The sequence below is a fragment of the Salvelinus fontinalis genome, chromosome 25 (assembly GCF_029448725.1).
Source record: "Salvelinus fontinalis isolate EN_2023a chromosome 25, ASM2944872v1, whole genome shotgun sequence".
Lineage (NCBI taxonomy): Eukaryota > Metazoa > Chordata > Actinopteri > Salmoniformes > Salmonidae > Salvelinus > Salvelinus fontinalis.
The window spans coordinates 1,910,024-1,937,822 of record NC_074689.1 but is presented as its reverse complement, the minus strand read 5'-3'; the positions used below and the strand labels follow the sequence as shown (position 1 = coordinate 1,937,822).

The 27,799-nt window shown below is 42.9% G+C and overlaps 2 protein-coding genes across 7 annotated transcripts in view; one reads left to right on the top strand and one right to left on the bottom strand.

Moving 5' to 3' along the window:
• Positions 1-24,513, bottom strand: part of LOC129822741 (arf-GAP with SH3 domain, ANK repeat and PH domain-containing protein 1-like) — an 80,407-nt gene extending 55,894 nt beyond the window's left edge. For 2 of the 5 annotated variants that reach the window (XM_055881108.1, XM_055881111.1), the window contains exons 1-3: positions 24,332-24,513; positions 23,893-23,987; positions 22,324-22,450 (exon numbers count right to left, since the gene is read on the bottom strand). In XM_055881108.1, the coding sequence (XP_055737083.1) occupies positions 22,324-22,450; positions 23,893-23,969 (204 nt within the window). In that variant the 5' untranslated portion in view covers positions 23,970-23,987; positions 24,332-24,513. Of the gene's footprint in view, positions 1-22,323; positions 23,014-23,892; positions 23,988-24,331 lie in introns of those variants that run through there. The other 3 variants (XM_055881113.1, XM_055881109.1, XM_055881112.1) reach the window with 3 other exon arrangements.
• A 1,183-nt stretch (positions 24,514-25,696) lies between these two features.
• The window catches only part of LOC129822740 (transcriptional repressor NF-X1-like), a 30,336-nt gene continuing 28,233 nt past the window's right edge, over positions 25,697-27,799 (top strand). Inside the window, exons 1-2 of one of the 2 annotated variants that reach the window (XR_008754523.1) lie at positions 25,697-25,945; positions 26,656-27,675. Coding sequence is in view for 1 of the 2 variants with exons in the window: in XM_055881107.1 (XP_055737082.1) it covers positions 25,924-25,945; positions 26,656-27,675 (1,042 nt within the window). In the remaining variant the exon portion in view is untranslated. The remainder of the gene's footprint in view (positions 25,946-26,655; positions 27,676-27,799) is intronic. The other variant, XM_055881107.1, reaches the window with a different exon arrangement.

Genomic DNA, 27,799 nt, shown 5'->3' with positions numbered 1-27,799 from the left:
AGCAGACCTGGCATTTCCCCTCCAGCCCTCCTTCCATAGGAAACAGGAAGCAACAGGCCTGACTGTCACTGAGCAGCAGCGACCTCCTGGTCTTTCTCTTAGTTATAATACCATGGTATTTCACTGGCAACTTATGGTAAACCGCGTTTTGTGGATAAGTCATAGATCACAGTTACAGAAGTGTTCTCTCGATTAATTTCTCTACTGTGAAATTTGTGGATGGCAAATTTCTCTGTCAATTGGTACTCACTCAGTTCATAACTGTGTCACTCAGTTCATAACAAGATGAGTCACACGTACAGACAGACAGTAATGCGGTTGCCACAGAGATGTGAATGCACTGTCTCGCACATCAGCAAGTTTCTCTAGTCTAACCATTCTGTCTATCTGTCTTGTCTATCTGACATTAGTGGGCTGACACTCATGATGACGCAGTGCCTTGTAGTCATGGTGACGCAGTGCCTTGTAGTGAGTTCAAGGCCCAACACCATATGAGTCCTGGTATCACAATGTCCCCCTTAGTTTAAGAAGACTCGTTTGTAACTAAGAGCTTCACTGTCGGCCATGCATTAAAGACCAAAATTGGTTCAAGAAAATTGTGATAAACAAAAATACACTGCTCAAAAAAATAAAGGGAACACTTAAACAACACAATGTAACTCCAAGTCAATCACACTTCTGTGAAATCAAACTGTCCACTTAGGAAGCAACACTGATTGACAATAAATTTCACATGCTGTTGTGCAAATGGAATAGACAAAAGGTGGAAATTATAGGCAATTAGCAAGACACCCCCGAAAAAGGAGTGATTCTGCAGGTGGTGACCACAGACCACTTCTCAGTTCCAATGCTTACTGGCTGATGTTTTGGTCACTTTTGAATGCTGGCGGTGCTCTCACTCTAGTGGTAGCATGAGACGGAGTCTACAACCCACACAAGTGGCTCAGGTAGTGCAGTTCATCCAGGATGGCACATCAATGCGAGCTGTGGCAAAAAGGTTTGCTGTGTCTGTCAGCGTAGTGTCCAGAGCATGGAGGCGCTACCAGGAGACAGGCCAGTACATCAGGAGACGTGGAGGAGGCCGTAGGAGGGAAACAACCCAGCAGCAGGACCGCTACCTCCGCCTTTGTGCAAGGAGGTGCACTGCCAGAGCCCTGCAAAATGACCTCCAGCAGGCCACAAATGTGCATGTGTCTGCTCAAATGGTCAGAAACAGACTCCATGAGGGTGGTATGAGGGCCCGACGTCCACAGGTGGGGGTTGTGCTTACAGCCCAACACCGTGCAGGACGTTTGGCATTTGCCAGAGAACACCAAGATTGGCAAATTCGCCACTGGCACCGTGTGCTCTTCACAGATGAAAGCAGGTTCACACTGAGCACATGAGCACATGTGACAGACGTGATAGAGTCTGGAGACGCCGTGGAGAACGTTCTGCTGCCTGCAACATCCTCCAGCATGACTGGTTTGGCGATGGGTCAGTCATGGTGTGGGGTGGCATTTCTTTGTGGGGCCGCACAGCCCTCCATGTGCTCGCCAGAGGTAGCCTGACTGCCAATAGGTACCGAGATGAGATCCTCAGACCCCTTGTGAGACCATATGCTGACACATGCACATTTGTGGCCTGCTGGAGGTCATTTTGCAGTGCTCTGGCAGAGCACCTCCTTGCACAAAGGCGGAGGTAGCGGTCCTAATGCTGGGTTGTTGCCCTCCTACGGCCTCCTCCACGTCTCCTGATGTACTGGCCTGTCTCCTGGTAGCGCCTCCATGCTCTGGACACTACGCTGACAGACACAGCAAACCTTTTTGCCACAGCTCGCATTGATGTGCCATCCTGGATGAACTGCACTACCTGAGCCACTTGTGTGGGTTGTAGACTCTGTCTCATGCTACCACTAGAGTGAGAGCACCGCCAGCATTCAAAAGTGACCAAAACATCAGCCAGGAAGCATAGGAACTGAGAAGTGGTCTGTGGTCACCACCTGCAGAATCACTCCTTTTTGGGGGGTGTCTTGCTAATTGCCTATAATTTCCACCTTTTGTCTATTCCATTTGCACAACAGCATGTGAAATTTATTGTCAATCAGTGTTGCTTCCTAAGTGGACAGTTTGATTTCACAGAAGTGTGATTGACTTGGAGTTACATTGTGTTGTTTAAGTGTTCCCTTTATTTTTTTGAGCAGTGTATATACCAGTTTTATTTAAGGAACAAAAAATTGACAGCTGTGCTATAGATTGCAAAATAGTTGGGAAGAGATTTTCGCTGTACCGATTCCATGGCACATGGTTTATGAATTGACATGCAAAACGGCGGATTCATAACTTTGAATTTTTCATTTTAAATTATTATACAAAATTCTTTCAACTAATATAATTGTATATATATGGGGGATACAGCCTTCCCAGCACTGCAGATATTGCTGCGAGGTGGCAGTCATTAGATCATTTATATTGGTACTGTCCATACAGTGGGGCAAAAAAGTATTTAGTCAGCCACTAATTGTGCAAGTTCTCCCACTTAAAAAGATGAGAGAGGCCTGTCATTTTCATCATAGGTACACTTCAACTATGACAGACAAAATGAGAAAAAAAATTACAGAAAATCACATTGTAGGAGTTTTAATTAATTAATTTGCATATTATGGTGGAAAATAAGTATTTGGTCACCTACAAACAAGCAAGATTTCTGGCTCTCACAGACCTGTAACTTCTTCTTTAAGAGGCTCCTCTGTCCTCCACTCGTTACCTGTATTAATGGCACCTGTTTGAACTTGTTATCAGTATAAAAGACACCTGTCCACAACCTCAAACAGTCACACTCCAAACTCCACTATGGCCAAGACCAAAGAGATGTCAAAGGACACCAGAAACAAAATTGTAGACCTGCACCAGGCTGGGAAGACTGAATCTGCAATAGTTAAGCAGCTTGGTTTGAAGAAATCAACTGTGGGAGCAATTATTAGAAAATGACATACAAGACATACAAGACCACTGATAATCTCCCTCGATCTGGGGCTCCACGCAAGATCTCACCCCGTGGGGTCAAAATGATCACAAGAACGGTGAGCAAAAATCCCAGTACCACACGGGGGGACCTAGTGAATGACCTGCAGAGAGCTGGGAACAAAGTAACAAAGCCTACCATCAGTAACACACTACGCCGCCAGGGACTCAAATCCTGCAGTGCCAGACGTGTCCCCCTGCTTAAGCCAGTACATGTCCAGGCCCGTCTGAAGTTTGCTAGAGAGCATTTGGATGATCCAGAAGAAGATTGGGAGAATGTCATATGGTCAGATGAAACCAAAATATAACTTTTTGGTAAAAACTCAACTCGTCGTGTTTGGAGGACAAAGAATGCTGAGTTGCATCCAAAGAACACCATACCTACTGTGAAGCATGGGGGTGGAAACATCATGCTTTGGGGCTGTTCTTCTGCAAAGGGACCAGGACGACTGATCCGTGTAAAGGAAAGAATGAATGGGGCCATGTATCGTGAGATTTTGAGTGAAAACCTCCTTCCATCAGCAAGGGCATTGAAGATGAAACGTGGCTGGGTCTTTCAGCATGACAATGATCCCAAACACACCGCCCGGGCAACGAAGGAGTGGCTTCGTAAGAAGCATTTCAAGGTCCTGGAGTGGCGAGGTTTTTAGACGTTTCTGCTAATTTAATACAAATAAAAACCTAAAATACCTTATTTACACAAGGATTCAGACCCTTTGCTTTGAGACTCAAAATGAGACTCAAAATTGAGCTCAGGTGAATCCTGTTTCCATTGATCATCCTTTAGATGATTCTACAACTTGATTGGAGTCCACCTGTGGTAAATTACATTGATTGGACATTATTTGGAAAGGCATACACCTGTCTATATAAGGTCCCACAGTTGACAGTGCATGTCAGAGCAAAACCCAAGCCAGGGGGTCGAAGGAATTGTCCATATAGCTCCGAGACAAGGCACAGATCTGTGGAAGGGTACCAAAAAATGTCTGCAGCATTAAAGGTCCCCAAGAACACAGTAGCCTCCATCATTCTTAAACGGAAGAAGCTTGGAAACACCAAGACTCTTCCTAGACCTGGCCGCCCAGGCAAACTGAGCAATCGGGGAGAAGGACCTTGGTCAGGTATTTTGGTATTTGGTATTTTATTAGTATCCCCATCAGCTGTTGCAAAAGCAGCAGCTACTCTTCCTGGAGTCCACACAAAACATGAAACATAATACAGAATGACATAATGCAGAACATCATTAGACAAGAACAGCTCAAGGACAGAACTACATAATTAAAAAAAAAAGGCACACATAGCCTACATATCCATGCATAAACACAAACTATCTAGGTCAAATAGGGGACAGGCGTTGTGCCGCGAGGTGTTGCTTTATCTGTTTTTTGAAACCAGATTTGCTGTTTATTTGAGCAAAATGAGATGGAAGGAAGTTCCATGCAATAAGGGCTCTATATAATACTGTATGCTTTATTGAATTTGCTCTGGATTTGGGGACTATGAAAAGACCCCTGGTGGCATGTCTGGTGGGTAGGTGTGTGTGTCAGAGCTGTGTGTAAGTTGACTATGCAAACAATTAGGGATTTTCAACACATTAATGATTCTTATGACGTTCCATACCCAGGGACGTCACCAAGAACCCGATGGTCACTCTGACAGAGCTCCAGAGTTCCTCTGCGGAGATGTGAGAACATTCCAGAAGGACAACCATGTCCACCAATCAGGCCTTTACGGTAGAGTGGCCAGACGGAAGCCACTCCTCAGTAAAAGGCACATGACAGCCCGCTTGGAGTTTGCAAAAAGGCACCTAAAGTACTCTCAGACCATGAGAAACAAGATTCTCTGGCCTGATGAAACAAGATTGAACTCTTTGGCCTGAATGCCAAGCGTCAGGTCTGGAGGAAACCTGGCACCATCCCTATGGTGAAGCATGGTGGTGGAAGCATCATGCTTTGGGGATGTTTTTCAGCGGCAGGGACTGGGAGACTAGTCAGTATCGAGGGAAAGATAAACGGAGCAAAGTACAGCGAGATCCTTGATGAAAACCTGCTCCAGAGTGCTCAGGACCTCAGACTGGGGCGAAGGTTCACCTTTTTAAAGGGCAAGGATCCTAAGCACACAGCCATGACAATTCAGGAGTGGCTTTGGGACAAATCTCTGAATGTCCTTGAGTGGCCCAGCCAGAGCCCGGACTTGAACCCAATCAAACATCTCTGGAGAGACCTGAAAATAGCTGTGCATTGACAATCCCCATCCAACCTGACAGAGCTTGAGAGGATGTGCAGAGAAGAATTGGAGAAACTCCCCAAATAAAGGTGTGCCAAGCTTGTAGCGTCATACCCAAAAAGACCCTAGGCTGAAATCACTGCCAAAAGTGCTTCAACAAAGTACTGAATAAAAGGTTTGAATACTTATGTAAATGTGATATTTCAGTAAAAATATATCTATAAATTTGCAACAAATAAAGCGTTGTCATTATGGGGTATTGTGTGAAGATTGATGAGGGGGAAAAAACTATTTAATACATTTTAAAACGTGTAAAAGGTCAAGGGGTCGGAATACTTTCCGAATGCACTGTATATATAAAAAATATATATGGGGGATTGGAAATGATGCAGACAATTCCATTGATGAAAGCTATAATCTATCTGCAACGTTAAAATAAAACAAATAAAAAATATAGGGCCTACATTCTGTTATTTTGTTTTTGTAAGCCATTTAATAAACTATAAAGGACTAATCAAATCAAACTTTATTTGTCATATGCGCCCGAATACATTGTAGACCTTACCGTGAAACACTTACTTACAAGCCCTTAACCAACAGTGCAGCAGTTCAAGAAGATTTAAGAAAATAATTACCAAATAAACTAAAGTAAAAAATTATAAAAAGTAACACAATAAAATAACAATCACGAGGCTATATACAGGTGGTACCGGTACGGAGTCAGTGTGCGGGGGCACAGGTTGGTTGAGGTAATTTGTACATGTAGGTAGGGGTGAAATGACTATGCATAGATAATAAACAGCAAGTAGCAGCAGTGTACAAAACCAATGGAGGTTTGTGAGTCATTCTGTTCACCAGATTTAGAATTCCTCACAATCAAATGTCGACCGCATTATCTACCAAGGGAATTCTCTTCGATTATAATCACAGCCGTATATATTCCCCCACAAGCAGACACATCGATGGCCCTGAACGAACTTTATCTGACTCTTTGTAAACTGGAAACCACACACCCTGAGGCTGCATTCATCGTAGCTGGGGATTTTAACAAGGCTAATCTGAAAACAAAACTCCCTAAATTCTATCAGCATATCAATTGTGCTACCAGGGCTGGTAAAACTTTGGATCATTGTTATACTAACTTCCGCGACGCATATAAGGCCCTCCCCCGCCCTCCTTTCGGAAAAGCTGACCACGACTCCATTTTGTTGCTTCCAGCCTACAAACAGAAACTAAAACAACAAGCTCCCTCGCTCAGGTCTGTTCAACGTTGGTCCGACCAATCTGATTCCACGCTTCAAGACTGCTTCGATCACGCGGATTGGAATATGTTCCGCATTGCGTCCAACAACAATATTGACGAATACGCTGATTTGGTGAGCGAGTTCATTAGAAAGTGCATTGACGATGTCGTACCCACAGCAACGATTAAAACATTCCCAAACCAGAAACCGTGGATTGACGGCAGCATTCGCATGAAACTGAAAGAGCGAACCACTGCTTTTAACCAGGGCAAGGTGACCGGAAACATGACCGACTACAAACAGTGTAGCTACTCTCTCCGCAAGGCAATCAAACAAGCTAAGTCCCAGTACAGAGACAAAATAGAGTCGCAATTCAACAGCTCAGACACAAGAGGTATGTGGCAGGGTCTACAGTCAATGACGGATTACAAAAAGAAAACCAGGCCCGTCGCGGACCATGATGTCTTGCTCCCAGACAGGCTAAATAACTTTTTTGCTCGCTTTGAGGACAATACAGTGCCACTGACACGGCCCGCTACCAAAACCTGCGGGCTCTCCTTCACTGCAGCCGAGGTGAGTAAAACATTTAAATGTGTTAACCCTCGCAAGGCTGCAGGCCCAGGCGGCATTCCCAGCCGCGTCCTCAGAGCATGCGCAGACCAGCTGGCTGGTGTGTTTACGGACATATTCAATCAATCCTTATCCCAGTCTGCTGTTCCCACATGCTTCAAGAGGGCCACTATTGTTCCTGTTCCCAAGAAAGCTAAGGTAACTGTATCGCTATTGTTGGCTTGAATCAATGCTGTTGTGTGGTTGGCTATTGTAGTAAGCTAATATAATGCTATATTGTGTTTTCGCTGTAAAACACTTAAAAAATCGGAAATATTGGCTGGATTCACAAGATGTTTGTCTTTAATTTGCTATACACCATCGATTTTTAAGAAATGTTTTATGATGAGTATTTAGGTATTTGACGTTGGTGTCTGTAATTACTCTGGCTGCTTCGGTCCTATTTGTGACGGTAGCTGTGATGGTAGCTGCAATGTAAAACTGATTTATACCTCAAATATGCACATTTTTCGAACAAAACATAGATTTATTGTATAACATGTTATAAGACTGTCATCTGATGAAGTTATTTCTTGGTTAGTTTGGTTGGTTCTTGGTTAGTTAGGTTGGCTTCGTGCATGCTACCTGTGCTGTGAAAAATGTCTGTCCTTTTTTGTATTTGGTGGTGAGCTAACATAAATATATGTGGTGTTTTCGCTGTAAAACATTTTAAAAATCAGTCATGTTGGCTGGATTCACAAGATGTTTATCTTTCATATGCTGTATTGGACTTGTTAATGTGTGAAAGTTAAATATTTCTAAAAAATATATTTTGAATTTCGCGCCCTGCACTTGAAGTGGCTGTTGTCATATTGTGCCCGGCTTCGGGCTTGCAGCCCAAAGAAGTTAAAGGTCTTGCTCACATCGGCTACCGAGAGCGTTATCACACAGTCATCCAGAACAGCTGGTGCTCTCGTGCATGCTTCAGTGTTGCTTGCCTCGAAGCGAGCTTAAAAGGCATTTTTCTCATCTGGTAGGCTTCCCTTTGTAGTCCATTATTGTTTTCAAACCCTGCCACATCCGAGGAGCTTCAGAGCCGGTGCAGTAGGATTCAATCTTAGTCCTGTATTTACGCTTTGCTTGTTTGATGGTTCATCTGAGGGGGCATAGCGGGATTTCTTATAAGCATCCGGATTAGTGTCTCGCTCCTTGAAAGCGGCAACTCTAGCCTTTAGCTCGATGCAGGTGTTGTAATCCATGGCTTCTGGTTGGGATATATACGTACAGTCTGTCAGGTTCACCTTAGGGTCATGATAGGGGCTGCACCAAATGTTTGATGTATTATAATAATTGATTATGCTTATGTTGTATTAATAGAAGGGGAGGGGTTATAATACCCTCCTTATAAGTCCCACCTTACATGTATAGGGTCCTAGACTACAGATTAACAATATATATATTCATTATAATGTTTAATATTGTTCCACAGTCTTTTCTAGTCTCTGCCTCTTATAAAGAAAGGGTCTGAGAGATGTGTGACTGTAAGACAGAACTCTGAAGGGGAGTGAAAGAGATAAGAGGCTAGTAAGACATTCCACTATAAATCAACTTGGAGAGTGGACATTTACTGCTGAGCCTTTAGATAACACTGAAACTTTTGTTTGTATAGCTGTGTATGCATGGGCTTGGTCTCATGAGTAGAAGGTAATGACATAGGCAGTGACATCACTAAGGCTGGACTTCGGGATTAATAAAATAACTTGGACCCTTTACTATTTTGCAGAACTTACTCGGAAACATGCATGCTATGTTCCTGTTGTCAACTTCTGTCTGCAATTGCATTAATAAAGGTTTTTGATTGATTTAATCAAAGATATTGTCTGAATGCTAATTTCGTCAATGAGCCAATGACTGACAAGGAACAAGGAACGACGTCGTCAATGCACTTATTGATGAAGCCGATGACTGAGGTGGTATACTCCTCAATGCCATTGGATGAATCCCTGAACATATTCCAGTCTGTGCTAGAAAAACAGTCCTGTAGCATAGCATCCGCGTCATCTGAGCACTTTCTGGTACTTCCTGCTTTAGTTTTTGCTTTTGCTTGTAAGCAGGAATCAGGAGGATAGAATTATGGTCAGATTTGCCAAATGGAGGGCGGGGGAGAGCTTTGTATGCATCTCTGTGTGTGGAGCAAAGGTGGTCAAAGTTTTTTCCCTCTGGTTGCACATGTGGTATGCCGGTAAAAAATTGGTAAAACTGATTTAAGTTTGCCTGCATTAAAGTCCCCGGCCACTAGAAGTACCACTTCTGGATGAGCATTTTCTTGTTTGCTTATGGCCTTATAGAGTTGAATGAGTGCGGTCTTAGTGCCAGCATCGGTCTGCGGTGGTAAATAGACGGCTACGAATAATATAGATGAAAACTCTCTTGATAGATAGTGTGGTCTACAGCTTATCATAAGGTACTCTACCTCAGGCGAGCAATACCTTGAGACTTCTTTAATATTAAACATCGCACACCAGCTATTATTGACAAATAGACACTCACCCTCACCACTCATCTTACCAGACGTAGCTTCTTCTCTGTTCTGCCGGTGCATGGAAAATCCTGCCAGCTCTATATTATCAGTGTCGTCGTTCAGCCACGACTCGGTGAAACATAAGACATTACAGTATTTAATGTCCCGTGGGTAGGATAATTGTAATCGTAGGTCATCAATTTTCTTTTCCAATGATTGCACGTTAGCCAGTAGAACGGACGGCAGAGGGAGTTTACTCGCCTACGGATTCCCAGAAGGCAGCCCGACCTGCGCCCCCTTTTCCTCTGTATTTTCTTCACGCAAATGACGGGGATTTGGGCCTGTTCCCGGGAAAGCAGTATATCCCTCTCGTCGGACTCGTTAAAAGGAAAAAGCTTCTTCCAGTTCAAGGTGAGTACTCGCTGTTCTGATGTCCAGAAGATATTTTCGGTCATAAGAGACTGTAGCAGCAACATTATGTACAAAATAAGTTAAAAATGAAGTTACAAACAGAGCTGAGTACCGTATATATCCATAAAAAATATGCTGATTCATGATTTCGACTGGCTGAAAAAAGATGTCAGTCTCGTCCTGACACGTTATTCTCAATAGACAGAGGAGATCAAATTTCAATATTCAAACTATTTTGCAAATGTTGAAAGACAACATTTGTACAACCCCTCGTTGTTGCAAACCAAATGTTAGGCTAGAGGCAAGGGGAAATAATGACTAGATTGGAGATCATGTTAATGAATTGACTGGCTGGGCTGATGGGACACTGGATGAGCAGGGAGAAAACTGCAAATTTATCTAGGAGCTAGAACCAGGGCGTTATAACTTATTACAGCTTCAGTGTCTACTTTACTGAAAATATCTGCTGCATACCCCTCACTCCCCAATCAAACTGGGTGAGGTTAAATAAGACATACATTTTGGTCAACAATAAAACGGAGAAATCACATGATGCATCTGCCTTTAAAGGTCTTCTGTTAGCAAGAGAGGTGTAAAAGTGCATTCATCTATTTCATAGTATGGTTTTTCTACTTTTTATAGCACTGCTCAACCTGCGATTAGAAAGATCTATTCTAGCATAGATTTCTCGGTTTGGTAAGATGCGATTTTCTCAACAAGAAAATGTCAAACGAAAACTGAATAATTCAAGAGAACGAGACGTTTCATCATAGCCAGGTTTTACATAACGCAATAATTGCAGACTATATGCAGGTTTCGTACCCCAACAACATTCACAACTCAGGACAGATGTGGTAAGCTGAATTAATGATGTAGTTTGGGCTTTTTATAATTGGCCCCTGTGTCTCATACAGGCAAATGAAACAGAACAGTGTACAGCGGCATATTGCATTACTTGCCTCTCTCACACTGACGTCCCATCACATTTTCCACGCTAGTTCAACCGCATAACTGTCATTTAAAAGTGCATGCAAAGGGCTGTCATATAAAAATGTTTCAGCATTATAAATCGTGACTCATAATCCCCCGAGCGAGGCAGTATCTCCCATAGTAACAAGGGGGGTTCAATCGGAGGTCACTGTTTAAAAGTACCATGTAAGCCCATCAGATCTGATGGCTCTGTTGTTGCTGAGCTCCATTAGAGAGCGAGAGGAGAAGGCTGGCGATTGCATGGTGGGGGTGTCCGAGTCCATGTCCGAGTCAGTTTAACACCGGTGGTCTTCAATGGAGGGCCCCAGACAGATGTGGAACCCCCTCGCCTTGGACACTCCATATCCCACACCCTCCCTTCGCCTAAATCAGGGAAAGAAAAGGGATCACAGCCCTAAATGCCCCACTGCCGGAGCTAAGCATGGTCAGGGGCTAATCCACTGCTAATAGCCCTTGATGATGCTGTGGCAGGAAGGGAAGGTAGGCCAACAGCTGGAAACCCCGACCAGAGACCGATTATACAATTTCCCTGATCTCTCAGACAGCAAACAAACCAACAAACAAGCAACTGAAACAGCATCCAAACACAAAGCCCCCGAACCGTCCCGCTGTGAAAGAGACACGCCACAGATAGATTCGAAATATCGCTGGAGAATTTCTTTAAGGAGGTTTGGAAAGGGCGTGTTGGGGTCCTAACCGGGTCACAACACGTCTTCGTCCTGAGGCGTGGCAAATTGGCAATGGGACGCTTGGATTCGGCCAGTGTCTGAACCCGGTATTGAAACAAAAGAACCCGAAATCTGCATTTTCTTTTCCTTCATTTACAACAAGCCCCTCCTTTTCTCTATGAGTTTATGAGCGCTGGGGTCAATGGATTTCCTCTAGGACTGTGAGAGTCAAGGCCTGGGGGTTGGGGATGGCAGCGTTGACACTAATGGATGCTCTTCTTCTGGCCTGAGGGGTAAACACTCCAACGCTGACGCTCTGCTTCAAGAGGAGACGATGGTGTTGAGCCCCGGTGTGTGTGTGTGTGTGCCTGCACACGGTTGTGTGTATGTTGTCAGCTGGGCATTTGATATAGCGTTTCATCTGAAGTGCTGAACATGCCTGCCAGAAGATGGCTTGTTGGCGCAGATGTGGAGTTACACAAGCTGGCTCCCTCAGAACGGCAAAGTTTCCCTAGTGCCTACAGAGGTCACTCTGCCCCCCTGGAACTGCCTTAACACTGGCTTAGGACAGTTGATAACAACAATGAGACGAAATCTTACAACATTAACAGGATGTTGTCTAAGAGGACTGGTCTAGACCGATACTACTTCAGACATGACTATCTCCTGAATGTGACATTATCATGCAGTAGAAGGGAGGCCATCATGTCTGAGGTTGAGAGGAAAGAATGAGGAGATACTCAGTAAAAATATCCCTGTTTGGTATTTTCTACGGCTCAAGTGTGTGGATATCACCGTGGCCAGTGAGAATGTATACACTTGTGGTTTTGGAATAGCGGCTCTTTCACCGACAAAATCCCATAAACTGTGAAACTTTATACATGTCATTAGAAAACGTCAAGGAATGATGTAAAGCGCAGGAATCTAGGCTGTAACTCTGGTATGGTTCAGGTGTGGAATGGAACGAAAACACTTAGGGACTAGAAATAATACGCTACTTCTGATGTGTGTTTTATCGAAGCGCGGCGAGCGGCTCATTCCTTGGCTCTCACAGCCAGATGCCTTTGGATTTACTGCTTGTGGTTTGAGGGCAGGAAGCTGAGGTGGTAGTGGTAGAGATATCAGCCAATCACTGATCAGATAAGAGCAAGATTAATAATACAATTGTTACTTTGAGTTGAATGGTTTGTTTGTGTTGCTGGTGGAATTGGAGTTTGGCTTACTGTACTCATACCAGCAGGCCTCATTGCTGACCTACATCGCATTGGCGAGAGCGATTCTTAGATCTTTTTGTGACAGTTTCAATGTTTTCAGACTATTTTCCTCCCTTATGATGGTGTTATAAATCAATAAGTTGGCTTGAAGGTTGATCACAAAAGAAGGTGGTTCAATGAGAGGTGGCTGTTTGTACTGCGTCTAAAATATTTATTTTGGATTAATGTCTTTGAAGTGAACGAACAGGGAATGAATTTAGCTTAAGAGGTCTTGAACTTGAAAATGTCTTCAGTTACACAAAAGGAATTGCCTCGTACCCTATGCTACTTCAGTTAGTGATTGACATTTTGGTCAAGTTTTCTTAAAGGGAACGTCAAGCAACTCTCAAGTTGACCTGCCCCCCCCCCCCATTTTATTCAGGTGACGGAGTGAGAGTAGGCAAGCATGGCCCATATCTAGTGAACGGAGTTCATGTTTAATTATGAACTCTGTGACTGTCATTCATTGAGGTTACTGGGTTGATGTGGACCGTTGGGTTTAAGAGGAAACCTTTGCTTCTCCTGGCCATGGACAGGCAATTCAGCCTTATGCGGATAGCTCCGTGGTGAATGTTTTCCATGAAAGATGTAAAATATTGTCGTATAATTATAAATACTGTTTATACAGATTGTATAGCCATTTCTGTATAAATAGCCTCTAAAATATATGTAAACAGACCATAAATGTCTCAGATCATTTTGTATTTGTTTTTATAGCTGTGAGTGCTATTATATGATACAATATCAGTACTTGTTGCATTTACAACTTGTCTAAGTCCTATCAACAACTGATTTGAGCCAGTGTTGAAACCTGGAACCTGCCTCAACACTGGAACCAGCCTCATAGTCCTCCTCCATAGCCTGACCACACTCAACACAGCTGAGGAGCCACCCTCTTCAGCCTTTACTCAACACATGTTCCCTTCTCTGCCCTGCCTCCCTCTCTGGCCAACACCTGAGGCAGGCTAGGACACAAAAGCTGCCTTAAATCTTTCTATGTGAGATAGTCTGACCTCAGTTACTTTCGGAAATGTTACATCCGCCTATTTCCCTTGTCCTGACTCGGAAAGTTCAAGCTTCCCCCAGCTCCAGGCCAGAGAAAGGGATGTTCACTCATGTCCTGCCAATGAAATCTGTTCTCCGCCCTTCCTGTTAGAATCGTGCCCCATTTTTTGACAAATGGGGAAGAGAACATTTTCAGTTGTAGAGGCATATGCTCTTGTCAAAGTCTAACCACTTTGGTGGCCTTGTGATTGACTTACTGAAGCTTGTTTGAGCCACACTAGGGATGGGCACAGTTATTAGAATATCCGAACGGACGTTAGTATTCGATTACTTGCCAGAGTATTCTTAAAAAAAATATATATATAAATAGGCCTATTTTAATGAAAAGGCATTGTCTAAAATGTAATGAATATTATCTATGTGACATTGCTACATACATTATGTAGCAATGGATTAATGTCTTTGAAGTGAACGAACGGAGAATCGGATAGATCATGCAATTAAACATTTTAATAAAACAACAGTTTTACGACCGTTTTTATGAGTGAGCCTCATAAAAAAAGATGTACCGGTATCCTACACACTTTCACGTGTGTAGCTTTTTATTGTCGGTCAATCAAAGCAGCACTACCGTCAGAGGCTCCATGTGTAGCGAGTGAAGTGGGAGATTTCTAATCAATGCAAATGGAATAACAATTACGCAATTAAATTGGCAAAATAAGAAGGAGTAGGCCACAATGATCAATCAACAGGTAGGCTGTTGTTATGACTTGAGTTGTTGTAGACAAGGACACTGGGAGCACAGCAAAATAACCTCAATTAGACTCGCTAGCTAGCTGGCTAACTAACTTAGCTGGCTAGTGTTGCTAGCTAGCTAGCTTCTTTACATTAATTTGATGCAGTCAAGATGGACACTACCAGATGAGATGCTAGATAACCTATAGCAGAAACAAGTTTGTCTAACTTACGCGAGTCGGTTTGGCTACTTTTTCTCAATTCAATTCAATTCAAGGGCTTAATTGGCATGGGAAACATATGCTAACATTGCCAAAGCAAGTGAACTAGATAATAAACAAAAGTGAAATAAACAATAAAAATGAACAGTAAACATTACACTCCAAAAGAATAAAGACATTTCAAATGTCATATTATGTATATATAACGTATATATACAGTGTTGTAACGATGTGCAAATAGTGAAAGTATAAAAAGGGAAAATAAATCAACATAAATATGGGTTGTATTTACAATGGGCCTCTGTGTCTCTCTCCCTCCTGTGACACACCGGTCCCTCTCCCACCCGTCTGTGCTGAGACAACAAGCAGAGTGCACCGCCTCTCCTGAGTTGTGCGTGCAAGTTCACATTAATGTTAAAAAAATATAAACTTTTTTTTCCCCTTTACCATCCATTTAGACTATCCGGATAACAGAAAAAAAAATCATGATATTCGAATGGTGAAATCATTTCAAATGCCCATCCCTAAGCCACGCTATCTTCACCCTGGTCTTAGCAAACACCAGCTACGAAGACACTTCCAATAGCTGGTTCAAATACAACTGGACCTTGCAGCAGTCTGCCACTTTGACCTCTACTCAACACATTCATGCTCATCGTGATGATATAACATTTCACCAGTGTCATCAGTCTTGTACTTGGCTCACCTTCAAGATGTATGTCTTTCGATTTTATGTATTCCTGTGCTCGTGTGTTTGTCTGATCACATTTGAGCGCATAGAGGTGAAGCTTTTTTTTGGGGGGGGGGGGGGGGGTGGATCAGCTTTAATATTGCATATAGATTGTAGCTTCCATCAATGTAATTGTCTTCATCATTTCCAAACCCCTATATATTTTTGGGTTTGGGGTCACTTAGGGGTCCTTGTTTGGGGTCCTTGTTTTTGAATATAAAAAAAAATATTGTCCATTAAATAACATCAAATTGATTAGAAATACAGGGTAGACATTGTTAATGTTGCACATTACTATTGTAGCTGGAAACGGCACATTTTTTAATGGAATATCTACATAGGCGTACAGAGGCCCATTATCAGCAACCATCACTCCTGTGTTCCAATGGCACGTTATGTTAGCTAATCTGTCACGTCCTGACCATAGTGCTTATGTGTTTTGCTTGTTTTAGTGTTGGTCAGGACGTGAGCTGGGTGGGAATTCTATGTTGTGTGTCTAGTTTGTCTGTTTCTGTGTTCGGCCTAATATGTTTCTCAATCAGAGGCAGCTGTCAATCGTTGTCCCTGATTGAGAATCATATATAGGTGGCTTGTTTTGTGTTGGGGATTTGTGGGTGGTTGTTTCCTGTGTCAGTGTTTGTGCCACACGGGACTGTTACGGTTAGTTTGTTTTGTTATTTTGTATTCGTGTATTGTTTTCGTGCATATTAAATCATGGAAACTTACCACGCTGCACATTGGTCCTCCGATCCTTCTCGCCTCTCCTCGTCCGAGGAGGAGGAAGAGCTAGACTGCCGTTACATAAAGTTTATAATTTTAAAAAGCGAATTAATCATTAGAAAACCCTTTTGCAATTATGCTAGCACAGCTGAAAACTGTTGTGCTAATTAAAGAAGCAATAAAACTGGCCTTCTTTAGACTAGTTGAGTATCTGGAGAATCAGCATTTGTGGGTTCGATTACAGGCTCAAAATGGCCAGAAACAAATAACTTCTGTTCTTTGTTTCTGGCCAGTGGGAGGCCCCGGTGCACAACTGAAGATGAGTGGGAGGCCCCAGTGCACAACTGAGCAAGAGGACAAGTACATTAGAGTGTCTAGTTTGAGAAACAGACGCCACACAGGTCCTCAACTGGCAGCTTCATTAAATAGTACCCGCAAAACACCAGTCTCAACGTCAACAGTGAAGAGGCGACTCCGGGATGCTGGCCTTCTAGGCAAAGTTCCTCTGTCCAGTGTCTGTGTTCTTTTGCCCATCTTCATCTTTTCTTCTTATTGGCCAGTCTGAGATATGGCTTTTTCTTTGCAACTCTGCCTAGAAGGCCAGCATCCCAGAGTCGCCTCTTCACTGTTGACGTTGAGATTGGTGTTTTGCGGGTACTATTTAAGAAGCTGCCAGTTGAGGACTTGTGAGGCGTCTGTTTCTCAAACTAGACACTCTAATGTACTTGTCCTCTTGCTCAGTTGGGCACTGGGGCCTCCTACTCCTCTTTCTATTCTGGTTAGAGACAGTTTGCTCTGTTCTGTGAAGGAAGTAGTACACAGTGTTGTACCAGATCTTCAGTTTCTTGGCAATTTCTCGCATAGAATATCCTTCATTTCTCAGAACAAGAATAGACTGACGAGTTTCAGAAGACATTGCTTTGTTTCTGGCCATTTTATGCCTGTAATCGAACCCACAAATGCTGATTCTCCAGATACTCAACTAGTCTAAAGAAGGCCAGTTTTATTGCTTCTTTAATCATAACAACAGTTTTCAGCTGTGCTAACATAATTGTAAAAGGGTTTTCTAATGATCAATTAGCCTTTTAAAATGATAAACTTGGATTAGCTCACACAACGATGGTTGCTGATAATGGGCCTTTGTACGCCTATGTAGATATTCCATATAAAATCTGCAGATTCTAGCCACAATAGTCATTTACAACATTAACAATGTCTACACTGTATTTCTGATCAAATTGATGTTATTTTAATGGACAAAAAATGTGCTTTTCTTTCAAAAACAAGGACATTTCTAAGTGACCCCAAACTTTTGAACGGTTGTGTACATGCAGCTCTTGCTGGGATCTCAAAAAAAGCACATAAACTCGCAACCATTCCTGATGTAAACACAGTCCAGTTAAAAGTGAATGTCACAGATCCATATATGGAAATGTACTATTTGCATATAGGGATACGGCAGCTCTGATTGGTTATGGCGCACTGGTCTGTGTAGAGTTATGCCTGTCAATGCAATAGAAGCCTACTCCAATGCGCTCTGCCTACAAGAAAATCTCTTGCATAGTTCCTTTTGTTTCGGCATGTTGCATTGAAAGTGGTTAATATTGCCTTGATTCGATCACAATTCGCACAGTAGAGGGAAAAGTTGATAGTGTTAACTAAAGGGGAAAACTATAAAGTTGAGTAAAGTTCAATCTTGTGCTTCTCTGCGCAGGCTGATATTTCTTCTGCCCAGCAGTCCCAGGGAGCTGCGCGTGTTGCGCGCAGCTTAGAGGGAACATTAGTCTCAACTAAATTCTACCCAAATTTCCACATTGTATCGGATGAGAATAGAGGTCAAAGATGCCAAGATCAGGATAAGTTGGAACTGCAAGTTTCTCATTGGAAAAAGCTGCGGAAATCTTCTTACGATTTCCCTAAGAAAGAGAGGGAAGCTTAACTAACCCTGTCTGCACATGAAGTCCTTCTCCACACATTTCCCTGAACCGTTCAGGGAATTGAATTGCAGACGAGAATGAATATCGTCTAACCATTCTTTAGAACATTCCTCATGTATTATTGGGCATAGGTGTGAATTAACCAAACAAGCTTCCATTACTGCCCTCAACACCATAATGATGTCACTTCCTGTTATCCAAGACGGCACATAAGAACGCGGCTCTGGTTATTATTAGCCATCTATCTTGCCCATCTCGCTGTTCATTGTTTTCCATATTTCATTTTAGCACTGATCCAAACATAAACAGTAAACATGTAAGGGAGATTTTCCCTGTTGTGACTGGGCGAACCGGGTTGTGTTAATAAGGTCAGTGCTGGTATGAGGGGGGAATCGTGAACCTCTTTGTCTCTCCAAGCAGCCACCCATAAATAATTCAGGTGTGGAGTTGGAGTACGAAGTTTGTATGTCGCTGCAGCTCTCCCTCTCTGCACCTTTCGATGACTCTGTGTGTTTAGAAGCCTGAGGAGGGAGGCTGACGACTGTTCTCCTCTACTTGCAGGTCAGCTCTCCCCCCTCAGGTTACACCATGAAATATTCACCCTGAACCTTTGCATAATTTACCTCATCAACATAATGAGGAAATTGCTTGGAGACCTTGGAAGAAGGTGTGTAGTGAAGACAGGAGCGGTAAGTCTTGGGGTATGGCTTTTCTAAGTGCTCTGCACTCAAATAGAGTGAATGAAGATGGGAAAAGGGGCCTTCTTTACCATTTCTGAGAAGAGAGAGATGAGAGAATGGCCTCCCAATTTTCCTCACTGGTTACGTTGAAAATGTAGACAATAACAAACAGGCCTACTTTAATACTTTTATGTCTTTGGTTGTTTCTCTTCAAATGCTACATGACCAACCTTTTTCACCCTAATTATTTTCAGAGGTCATGGCAATGCTGCAGGAGTCCTGGAATACTATATAACTTTTACAGAGTTGGAGATCCATAAAGTGTGCGAGGAGGAATGCCATCTGGAAGGTGGATGTCGTATTCCAGTGCAGGAACCCTGACGTGGTGTTCTGCTCTTTACTCATTTTAGATCAATGTTTTGGGAAAAAAGCTTGATTCAATGGCATCTTGGCTTTGTTCAATGAAGAAAGGAGTATACGTTCCTGCTCTTTTTTTTGCAAGTCTAATGATTCCCGTCATGTGATCCGGGCTAGGATTTAAGAGTGGCTACCGCTACAGCCCGGGCAGGGAGCACATGGCGGCCCATCCAACAGATGTTTTTCGTTTGTGCTGCAGTCTCTCTCTCTGAGCTGGAAGGCACAGAGCCAGAAAGGTGATTCATGACGCGAGCCTTTCCTTGTTACACTAAACGAAAAAAATGTGATCCGTGTGGAGAATAAACATGGGTCCAGTTCTGTTTTTCAGATTTTTCTATTATTGTACTATAAACCTTCGGGGAGAGACATTTGGAACTTCTAAATGCTATGACCCATTGCCCATAACCAGCCATTCTGAGAGAAAAGGCTAATTTGTCAACCATTTCGTACATCTGTGCAGCATGTACTATCAACTTTCCATCTAAGCATACTGTATACTGTATATTCCATTTACTAAGGCTCTTTCCATGTGGAAGACTTTGTTAACTTGAGGTCACTGATAATAACATTGCTATCACTATTGGGTGAGAAACAATAAACAGAGATTGTCTTATACGTTATTTAATTGAAACCTAAGTTCTCTGACTACTTTAGGGTGTTTCTTTAGCCTTGTTTAGCCTTGTTTTCAGAGGATGCAGCAACATCTTCACATTTTGTCTTAGTTCTCAACAAGCCTGGCTGTAGTGTATATCACAGTCTGCTGTTTCCTGGCTTGAAGGAGTGGCAAAATGCAATGGATTCAAATACTGAATCTATAAAACTTCTCTGTTCTCTCTCTTGCCTCCTTACTACACGTTGGAAATTGAGGATGAGACCACTGGACACTGTGATATAGAATCGATAGGGAGAGCAATGATTATCAGCGTCGATTATCTGCCGTGGCTGCTATTTATATACACTTTGTGAGAACATTAAACCAGTGACTTCAAGAGATGCAACAATGACTTCATCGCTATTTTATTCATCGAAAAATGAGATTCTGTTGGTTTTAATGGGGAATGGCAAAGGTGCATGCTGCTGGCCTTCTTTGTTGCCCCATTTCCTAAAGGCAAAGACAACGCAGATGGGGGTGGTATGGGGATGCATGGTTCCCCATGGTCTCCACCTGTCTCACCTGATTACACTCACCTTGCTAATCAGACGTGGTATTGTGTGTGTGTGTGTGTGTGTGTGTGTGTGTGTGTGTGTGTGTGTGTGTGTGTGTGTGTGTGTGCGTGCGTGCGTGCGTGCGTGCGTGCGTGCGTGTGTGTGCGTGCGTAGGTCATACATGCATGCGTGCGAGCTCTTCCAGCACTAATTGCGATTGAAAGGGGAGGCTGCAGCTCGATGCACAGTACTATCGAAACATGCTGAGGTTCAGAATCAGGCTGATGTTAACGCTATATGTGTGGAGCCATTCCAATTCGGAATCACTGTAAATACCAATATCTTTCAGTGAGTGGCTGGAGGCTGGAGGGTTTGCTGCTCCATCCGTCCCCACCCCCACTCTGTGTGGAGACAGCCAACACGCTCCGCTGCTACAGCCTGGCTACTCTACTCTCCTCTATCATATCCAATCCTCCCCTTCTGCCTGGCAACACCAGCCGGCAGCAGTAGGTATAAAACTAGCTTAATCGAACTGCACTGAATTAACATCGGCTTCAGCATGAGCAAACCACAGAAGACTATCATGACATCATCACTACACTACAAAACGCAAAAAAACAAACATTTATGCTGATACTTTGGATACCATTATTGTATGTTGTAACATTGCAACTCAGCACAGTTCTTTGCCAGTGTGTGTTATACAGAGCATGTTCACATCACATGATTAGGCTTTGAAAGAATAGGATACATATGAACGGGATATAGGCTGTTTTACTTCTAGTAGGCCGGGGTAGGGTAGAGACAGAACTAACTGATTCTACAAGCTTGTCAAGGACAGTAAATTAGGCTTCAGTGGTATACCGTATATACCTTTTATCGGAGAATTTTGAAATACAGAAATTCAATACTGTAAAATATATATATATATATATTCAACATATATATATATATTTAAATTGGGTTTGGGGCCCCTAAAGTTCGGGGGGATGCTTAGCCACTGCTTATAACTAACCATAAGTTAACAATCTAAGATTGACCAAATAAATGATATCCAGCTCAGGGCTCCAGCTATCCATTTGGTTTGCTAACTTGCTTAGCTAAGTGGCTCGCTTGCGAGATCAATCTTCTTGGTTACAGCTGAGACAATCAATCCCCTCCTGGATCAAGATCCCTGCTGACAAAATTTGTTTTGTACTTTAAAAAAATAAATATATACTGTATATATATATAAAAATAATAATTGCGACCCTTGTGTTCACTGCCGGTAATATCGTGTACCCCACAAGAACGGTATAAAGGTATGAACATCTGGATATGTCCAACCCTATTAAACAGATTTGTATTTTCACATGACCCTTGCCTTTATGTCAACTGGTGCAAATGGAAGCAAGTGTTACAAAGTTGCCAATATTTCCAATTGATAGCAGGTAGTTTATCATGATAATAATCGGCATGTAAACAGAGTAATTCCAAGCCATAACAATCTAACTTTGCCATGGTGGAATGCTTATCACAGAAATGTTGGTTTTGTTTTGTTTGCACATCAGAACAGTGCTGTCTGTGAAGGACACTTTCTGAGGTTATTATGCAGAATACAGAACAACTTTGGGCATGGGCATTTGGACACGCCAACTTAGATGCAGAGTCTATTTTAATGAGTGGCTCAGGCCCCTGCTACTACTAAATGTAGTTTAGGATAGGCTATTTCCATAAATTGTATAATTTGGGTAGCCTATGCCTATTGTAGCTATGCCATCTCCGTGGTGTCATGATTCATCAATGCGCAATGGTCGCTCTTGCACCAAGTTGCACGTAATTCCATCTGCAGCTATGGCTGACTCAATGTTAACATGATGTGGCCTTACCTCTTCCAGAACGTTGACTGTGTTCCTACAGCTCTGCAGGCGGGTCGTGAAGCTGGACGTGGTAGGAGAATTGTAATCCTCTGTTGTCTCCGAGAGAAACTCGGACACCGATATTTGATCCGGCATCCTTCAGCAGGGAATCGCCCAGAAGAGGATTGCAAGAATTGTTGAGAAAATACTAAATCATGAAAAAACAACTGGCGAGGAAAAGTACGAGATGTCTAACTCTGTGACTGGATCGAAAACTGATAGTTTACAAACTAGAGATAGAATCGAAATGACAAAGACGCGTCTCTTCTCGAATTACTTGGTTGGTTCTCTCCTATGACTTCACTATCCCCAAGGGAAAAGGGAATGGACACAATTTCGCCCCCCTCCTCTCTTCTCCCCTCGCCCGTATCCCTTGCTTAAATTACCAAAACACAAACGCTTAATTACTGTCCTATGCTGCCTTGCTGTAAAATAGAACAGCGGATTCCATCGTAACGTTTTTGCGGATGTTCATTAAGATAGGCTTTTGCCGATAATACTTTCTACAATCATAAATATTTGTATGTAATCTATCATAATCCGTGCTCTCTCGAATTGCAGGATTTCGTTAATTTTCTTATCTTCTTTCAGTTCTATTTTTGAATGCAGAACGCAGTTTTGACATTCACAACCACTCTCCTCTCCCCCGCTCTCTCGCTCACCCACCTCGGATGATGGGGACAAACAAGGAAGAACTCTGCGCATGTCCATGATCTCCGACATAATACCCAGAGACAGTCCGCAGTAAAAACTCTACTGCCATTTCATTTCCGACCTATGTAATCTTTTAATGGGGCTCTACTGAAATCATCGAATAATATGCGATGTGAAAAGGAAAATGTAGGCAAGATATAAAATTCCAAGCATCCGGAGCATTAGCCTAGACATTATTATTCATGATCATAATAGCCTATAGCAACTGATATTTACCAGTTATATATGTAGATTTAGAAATACCAATTGACTGTACTACTGTGTTCTTTATTTAAATAAAATTAGCTTATTTATTAACATGTACAATAGTTTATATTAATTGGAGCCTAAAGAAATGCATTAAAACATAATTTATCTGACTGAAAAACCTCAATGGTGTACATTGTAGCTTACTTATTGAACAATTGTCATTATATTTATCAGATCTCTTAAATGTGTTACTGTACTAGATCTGAAAACATATCCATTCACATTGATGGTAATTTCCATTGCCCGTAATAGGGATTTTATTATCTGGTGCTACAAGTGTGCGTCCTGCAGGTGATAAAATTAAGTGCATGCAACCCTGATGTATGGAATCATTGGAATGTTCTCATTTTGGCGCTCCAACATTGAGAAAAACCATTGTCAGTGAATAGAAGTGTTAATCAGAGAGGCTAGTCTCCTGGTCAATTTACACAGGCTACTAAACTAGAGAAATACCCCAAAATGTTTTTGACTGAATGCTTTCAGATACAAAGTATCAAGAGAATAGTCTCTGAATATTATGACGTGATACACTGTTTCACATGAATGCTAGTACGAACAGAATTGAGAGGGTCTTACCTACTCGGATTCCATAAAGAATCTTTAGAAGAGAAACTTGACAGACGGGAAGAGGAGGATCTCATGACTTGACTCATTGACTGTCACCTTATGACCTAAATCAAATAAATAAGAATCACATGAGCAGAGTTCTGTTACTCTCTAGACATCAGATAGTGTGGTATAACCTGAGGAAAATGAATGAAGACAACTCAACCTTTTATAATAATATGCCTATCATAGGCAGCTAGTCTATTCATAAATAGTTTTACCACCCTGGAATGTACTCTGATGAGAAAGCATTGTTTTGCATACATTAATAAATTGATTTTAATAGGTTCATTGGGTAGCCAACATACAAGTTATAAAACATTTGTTTGAAAAAAATGTCATCTCTAACCCTTTCAAGAGAGCTCATATTCAAAAGAAAAATAATATACACTGCCACGCCTAAACTTACCGAAATCGATGCACATCCAATTTGGAATCTGAATAGAGAGTGAATGTCCACTTGATTGACGCAAAGAAGAATAGGCCTACCTGCTGCGCGCATCATTTCAGCCTCATTTTTAATATTCCTTCAACAGAGTAAAGAGTTGAGAGAAGGAGAGAGTGATGTCCTCCCGCAAAGGATCTCGTGAAGATCAGTCACAGCGCGGGGCAGGAAGGGAGAAACCAAACCCACCATGTGAGCAGGAAAATAGCCACTTACAATGAACAGGATCTAAGAGCTCATGGCACAGGAACTGAGGAAATACAGAAGGCAGTCAAACAGGAAATGTGGGATCTGGTAAACAGAAGAAGCCAAGAAGTTTCCTTGCCCCCTGGAGCTGATTTGAACTACAGCTGGGGGAAAGTTAGGCTATTTGTCATAGATAACCACATACAGTTCTTTGTTGAAATCGATGTTTAATTTTACAATAGCTTCAAGTTTATTGTTGGTAAAAAAATACAAAAGGGTTTGAGGACACTATATTCTTCATATTGTTCAACAAAAACATTTGGAATCATCCCTATTCTGTCTTCCATTTAACCTTAGACTGGGGCTCCCAGTTGGCACCTCTCCATTACAGAACTATATTTTTTCCCTGTCAGAAAAAGCCTATACACGTGGTTGTTATGTGTCCAGTAATTGTCCTGTTTTTCACTGTAGTGACTGTCTGAACAGACATCTTCACACAACCGACTGAGTGACTCAACCCTAAGACACCTCATCTATATAAAGACAATGATGAAATCTCATTATCTGAAAAAGTCTTGACTGAAATAAAAGACTCTGTATTTGACCTAGCTGATGCAGAACTGTTATAGCCTGGTGCATCATCTCAGAGAGAGTTAACCATTTGCAGAGTTGCATTATCTCTGAAATATTTTTAAATCAACAGCCTAGTGACCCAAGTCCACACATCCTTTATCAAAGCCTCTGACGAACTTGATCCCACCACACTACTGCTGAGACTGTCCTTAAGCCATAGGTACCAGTCTATTGCGCCTGTCTGTCTGTCTGGCTGGCTTTTTCACTGAGACACTATGGATGTGATGGGTGTGTAGGCCTAAGGGTGGGATCATTTGTCTGTACAAGACTGTGGGAAGAATTTTCTCCATGCGGGACAATACATTATTCTATTCAGTTCTATTCTATTCTTTTTTTAAATTCAGATCAGTTTTATTTAATTCCATTTCATTCTATTCTCTCCAGGAAAAAGTTTCACCCAATGGTAACTGGTGACACTGTGGATCATGGTGCATCAAGATGACATAGGGTCCCCCTGCTGGTTATTCCAAGCAGAAGGATTGTCAGTCCTGCCTGTGAGTCTCAATAAAGTTGGGTGACATTACTTCAAACCCCTTTGCAGGATCTGGAAGAATCGTCGGCGCTCGTGCCAACTACAAGGCAAGAGATGGCAATTATGTAGAAAGAGGATACGTGTTATTATGTTTCATTGTGGGAATAATAAATGAAAACAGTGGCATTTAATCTCCCAACAACTGTAAAAACCTTCGCGTGGGAGAAGAACGTGAGCCACTGCCAACTACATCAGCTGGGGTTGAATGGCTGAGTGCTCAGTCACAGGTAAGAAGTAACGTTAGGCTAGCTAGTAGCTAACTTGGCTTGATGGCTAGCTAGCTTGCTCCTTTTAGTTTTAAAGAGAATAGCTAACGTTAGCCCTTTAGTTAGCTCGCATGCTATTTAGCTAAATCATATCAAAGTCAAATTACAGGGTTTGTTTTGAGCGCAGTTGTGAAATTGCACTCGGCATTAGCTTAACTAACGTTACGGTAACTAGCGGACAGAGACAAATTCTCTCACTCAGTGACTCATTTCGCTAGTCTTTGGTTGTCAGTGTGGCCACACTGTTAGACGCGTGTTCATTTAACTTTAACTTGAGAAGCTGGCTGGCTAGCTAGTTAGCTACATAGCCTAGGCTAGGTACTGGTGGACTCATGCGGACTTTTAGCAATGGCTATGCTTGTCTAAAGAAAGCCAGTGAGAACCTCTAACAAATAGTGAACGGTGTTGCCTACTTATGTGATGATAGTTGACTAAGCCTAACTAACTAGATGACGTGCTCTAGTATCAAAGTCCAGAAGAGGTGATCTGTTATACTCAGATCTTTGACACGACTCCAAAGACGAGGCGAACGAAGATGTCAACATAAACGCCTTGTCTTTGGAGTCACGTGTCAAGGATATACTTGCTGCCTGTCAAATTTGTTAACACAGTGGTTGCTACTCATGTTAAGCCACTCAGTAACACGTTGGTTATATGTCTTCATATTGTAGACTCTCTGGATTTGAATCCAGATGGGCCTTCATCACGACAGAAACATAACCAACACCAGTCCAGGAGGGGTCGAGCCAGAGTGGACCACAACCGTACCTGGAGTAGTCCTAATAATTATGTCCCACTGCCGCAGCAGCAGCAAGAACATTTTCACCATGGGGTCAAATCATCTCATGCCCATGACAATGTCCTAGTAAATTTCCATCCTCCTCCCCACCACAGAGAGGATGTACAGAGGGGTCGAGGAAGAGGGGGTAATGGAAGTTGTGGGTCGGGTGGCCGGGGCTCAAGGGGCCGGAATCCGAGGTGGAACAGGCCTGGGGTTGAAATTGGCACTGGGCCCCTTAGCATACCTGGGGGCCACCATGGACTGGTTGGTGGTGGTGGAGGCTACAGGCCTGGACCACTCCACATGGAGAGGGGACCCCCCATTGACGGGCCTAGCTGGCGTCGAGACCCTGGGGGCCGGGAGGGAGAGGTGGGGCCTGCCCACGAAGACCACCAGGACACCCGGCCTAAAAAGCCCCGGAGGTTCAGCCAGGAGCCACGGAGAGGAGAGAGGAGCTCTAAAGGACCTACTCACTCTCTGGACAAGCAGGAGAACCAGGAAAACCATGCTACAGGAGGAGGGGGAGGACGCTGGGATCCGGTTGAGCCCAGAGAAGAAACCCGATCATTAGAAATGGGAACCAGAAACCGTAAAGGCGGTAGGACCGAGGACAGGAAACCCCATGTTGACCCTCGAAAGAAATTCCAAGAGCCAAAGCAAAGACAGGGGCCGATCAAAGAATATCCCCAGGAGAGGAAGGAGCCTGAAAGGGGAGCCAGCGGCAGAGACGTCCTCCCTGCCCATCATGACAAACTGGGCCCCAGCACTGAAGAAAAGCCCAACTGGAGGGGTCAGGGGAAATGCACCCCCCTGCAGGACAGAGGCCAGAGGAGAACACTCAACTATGACTACAGGCCTGGGCAGAAGAGGGGGGACAACATGCCCAACAAGAGCAAGGAGACACAGACAGGTGAGAGGGCAGTTTCACAGAAAAAAAATAACCACTCTGGCTTTGAGGGCATTATCACTAAGCAAAAGAAAATCTGATTTATTTTATTAGATCAGTCATTTGTGATTGAGTTTGCTCTGAGAGT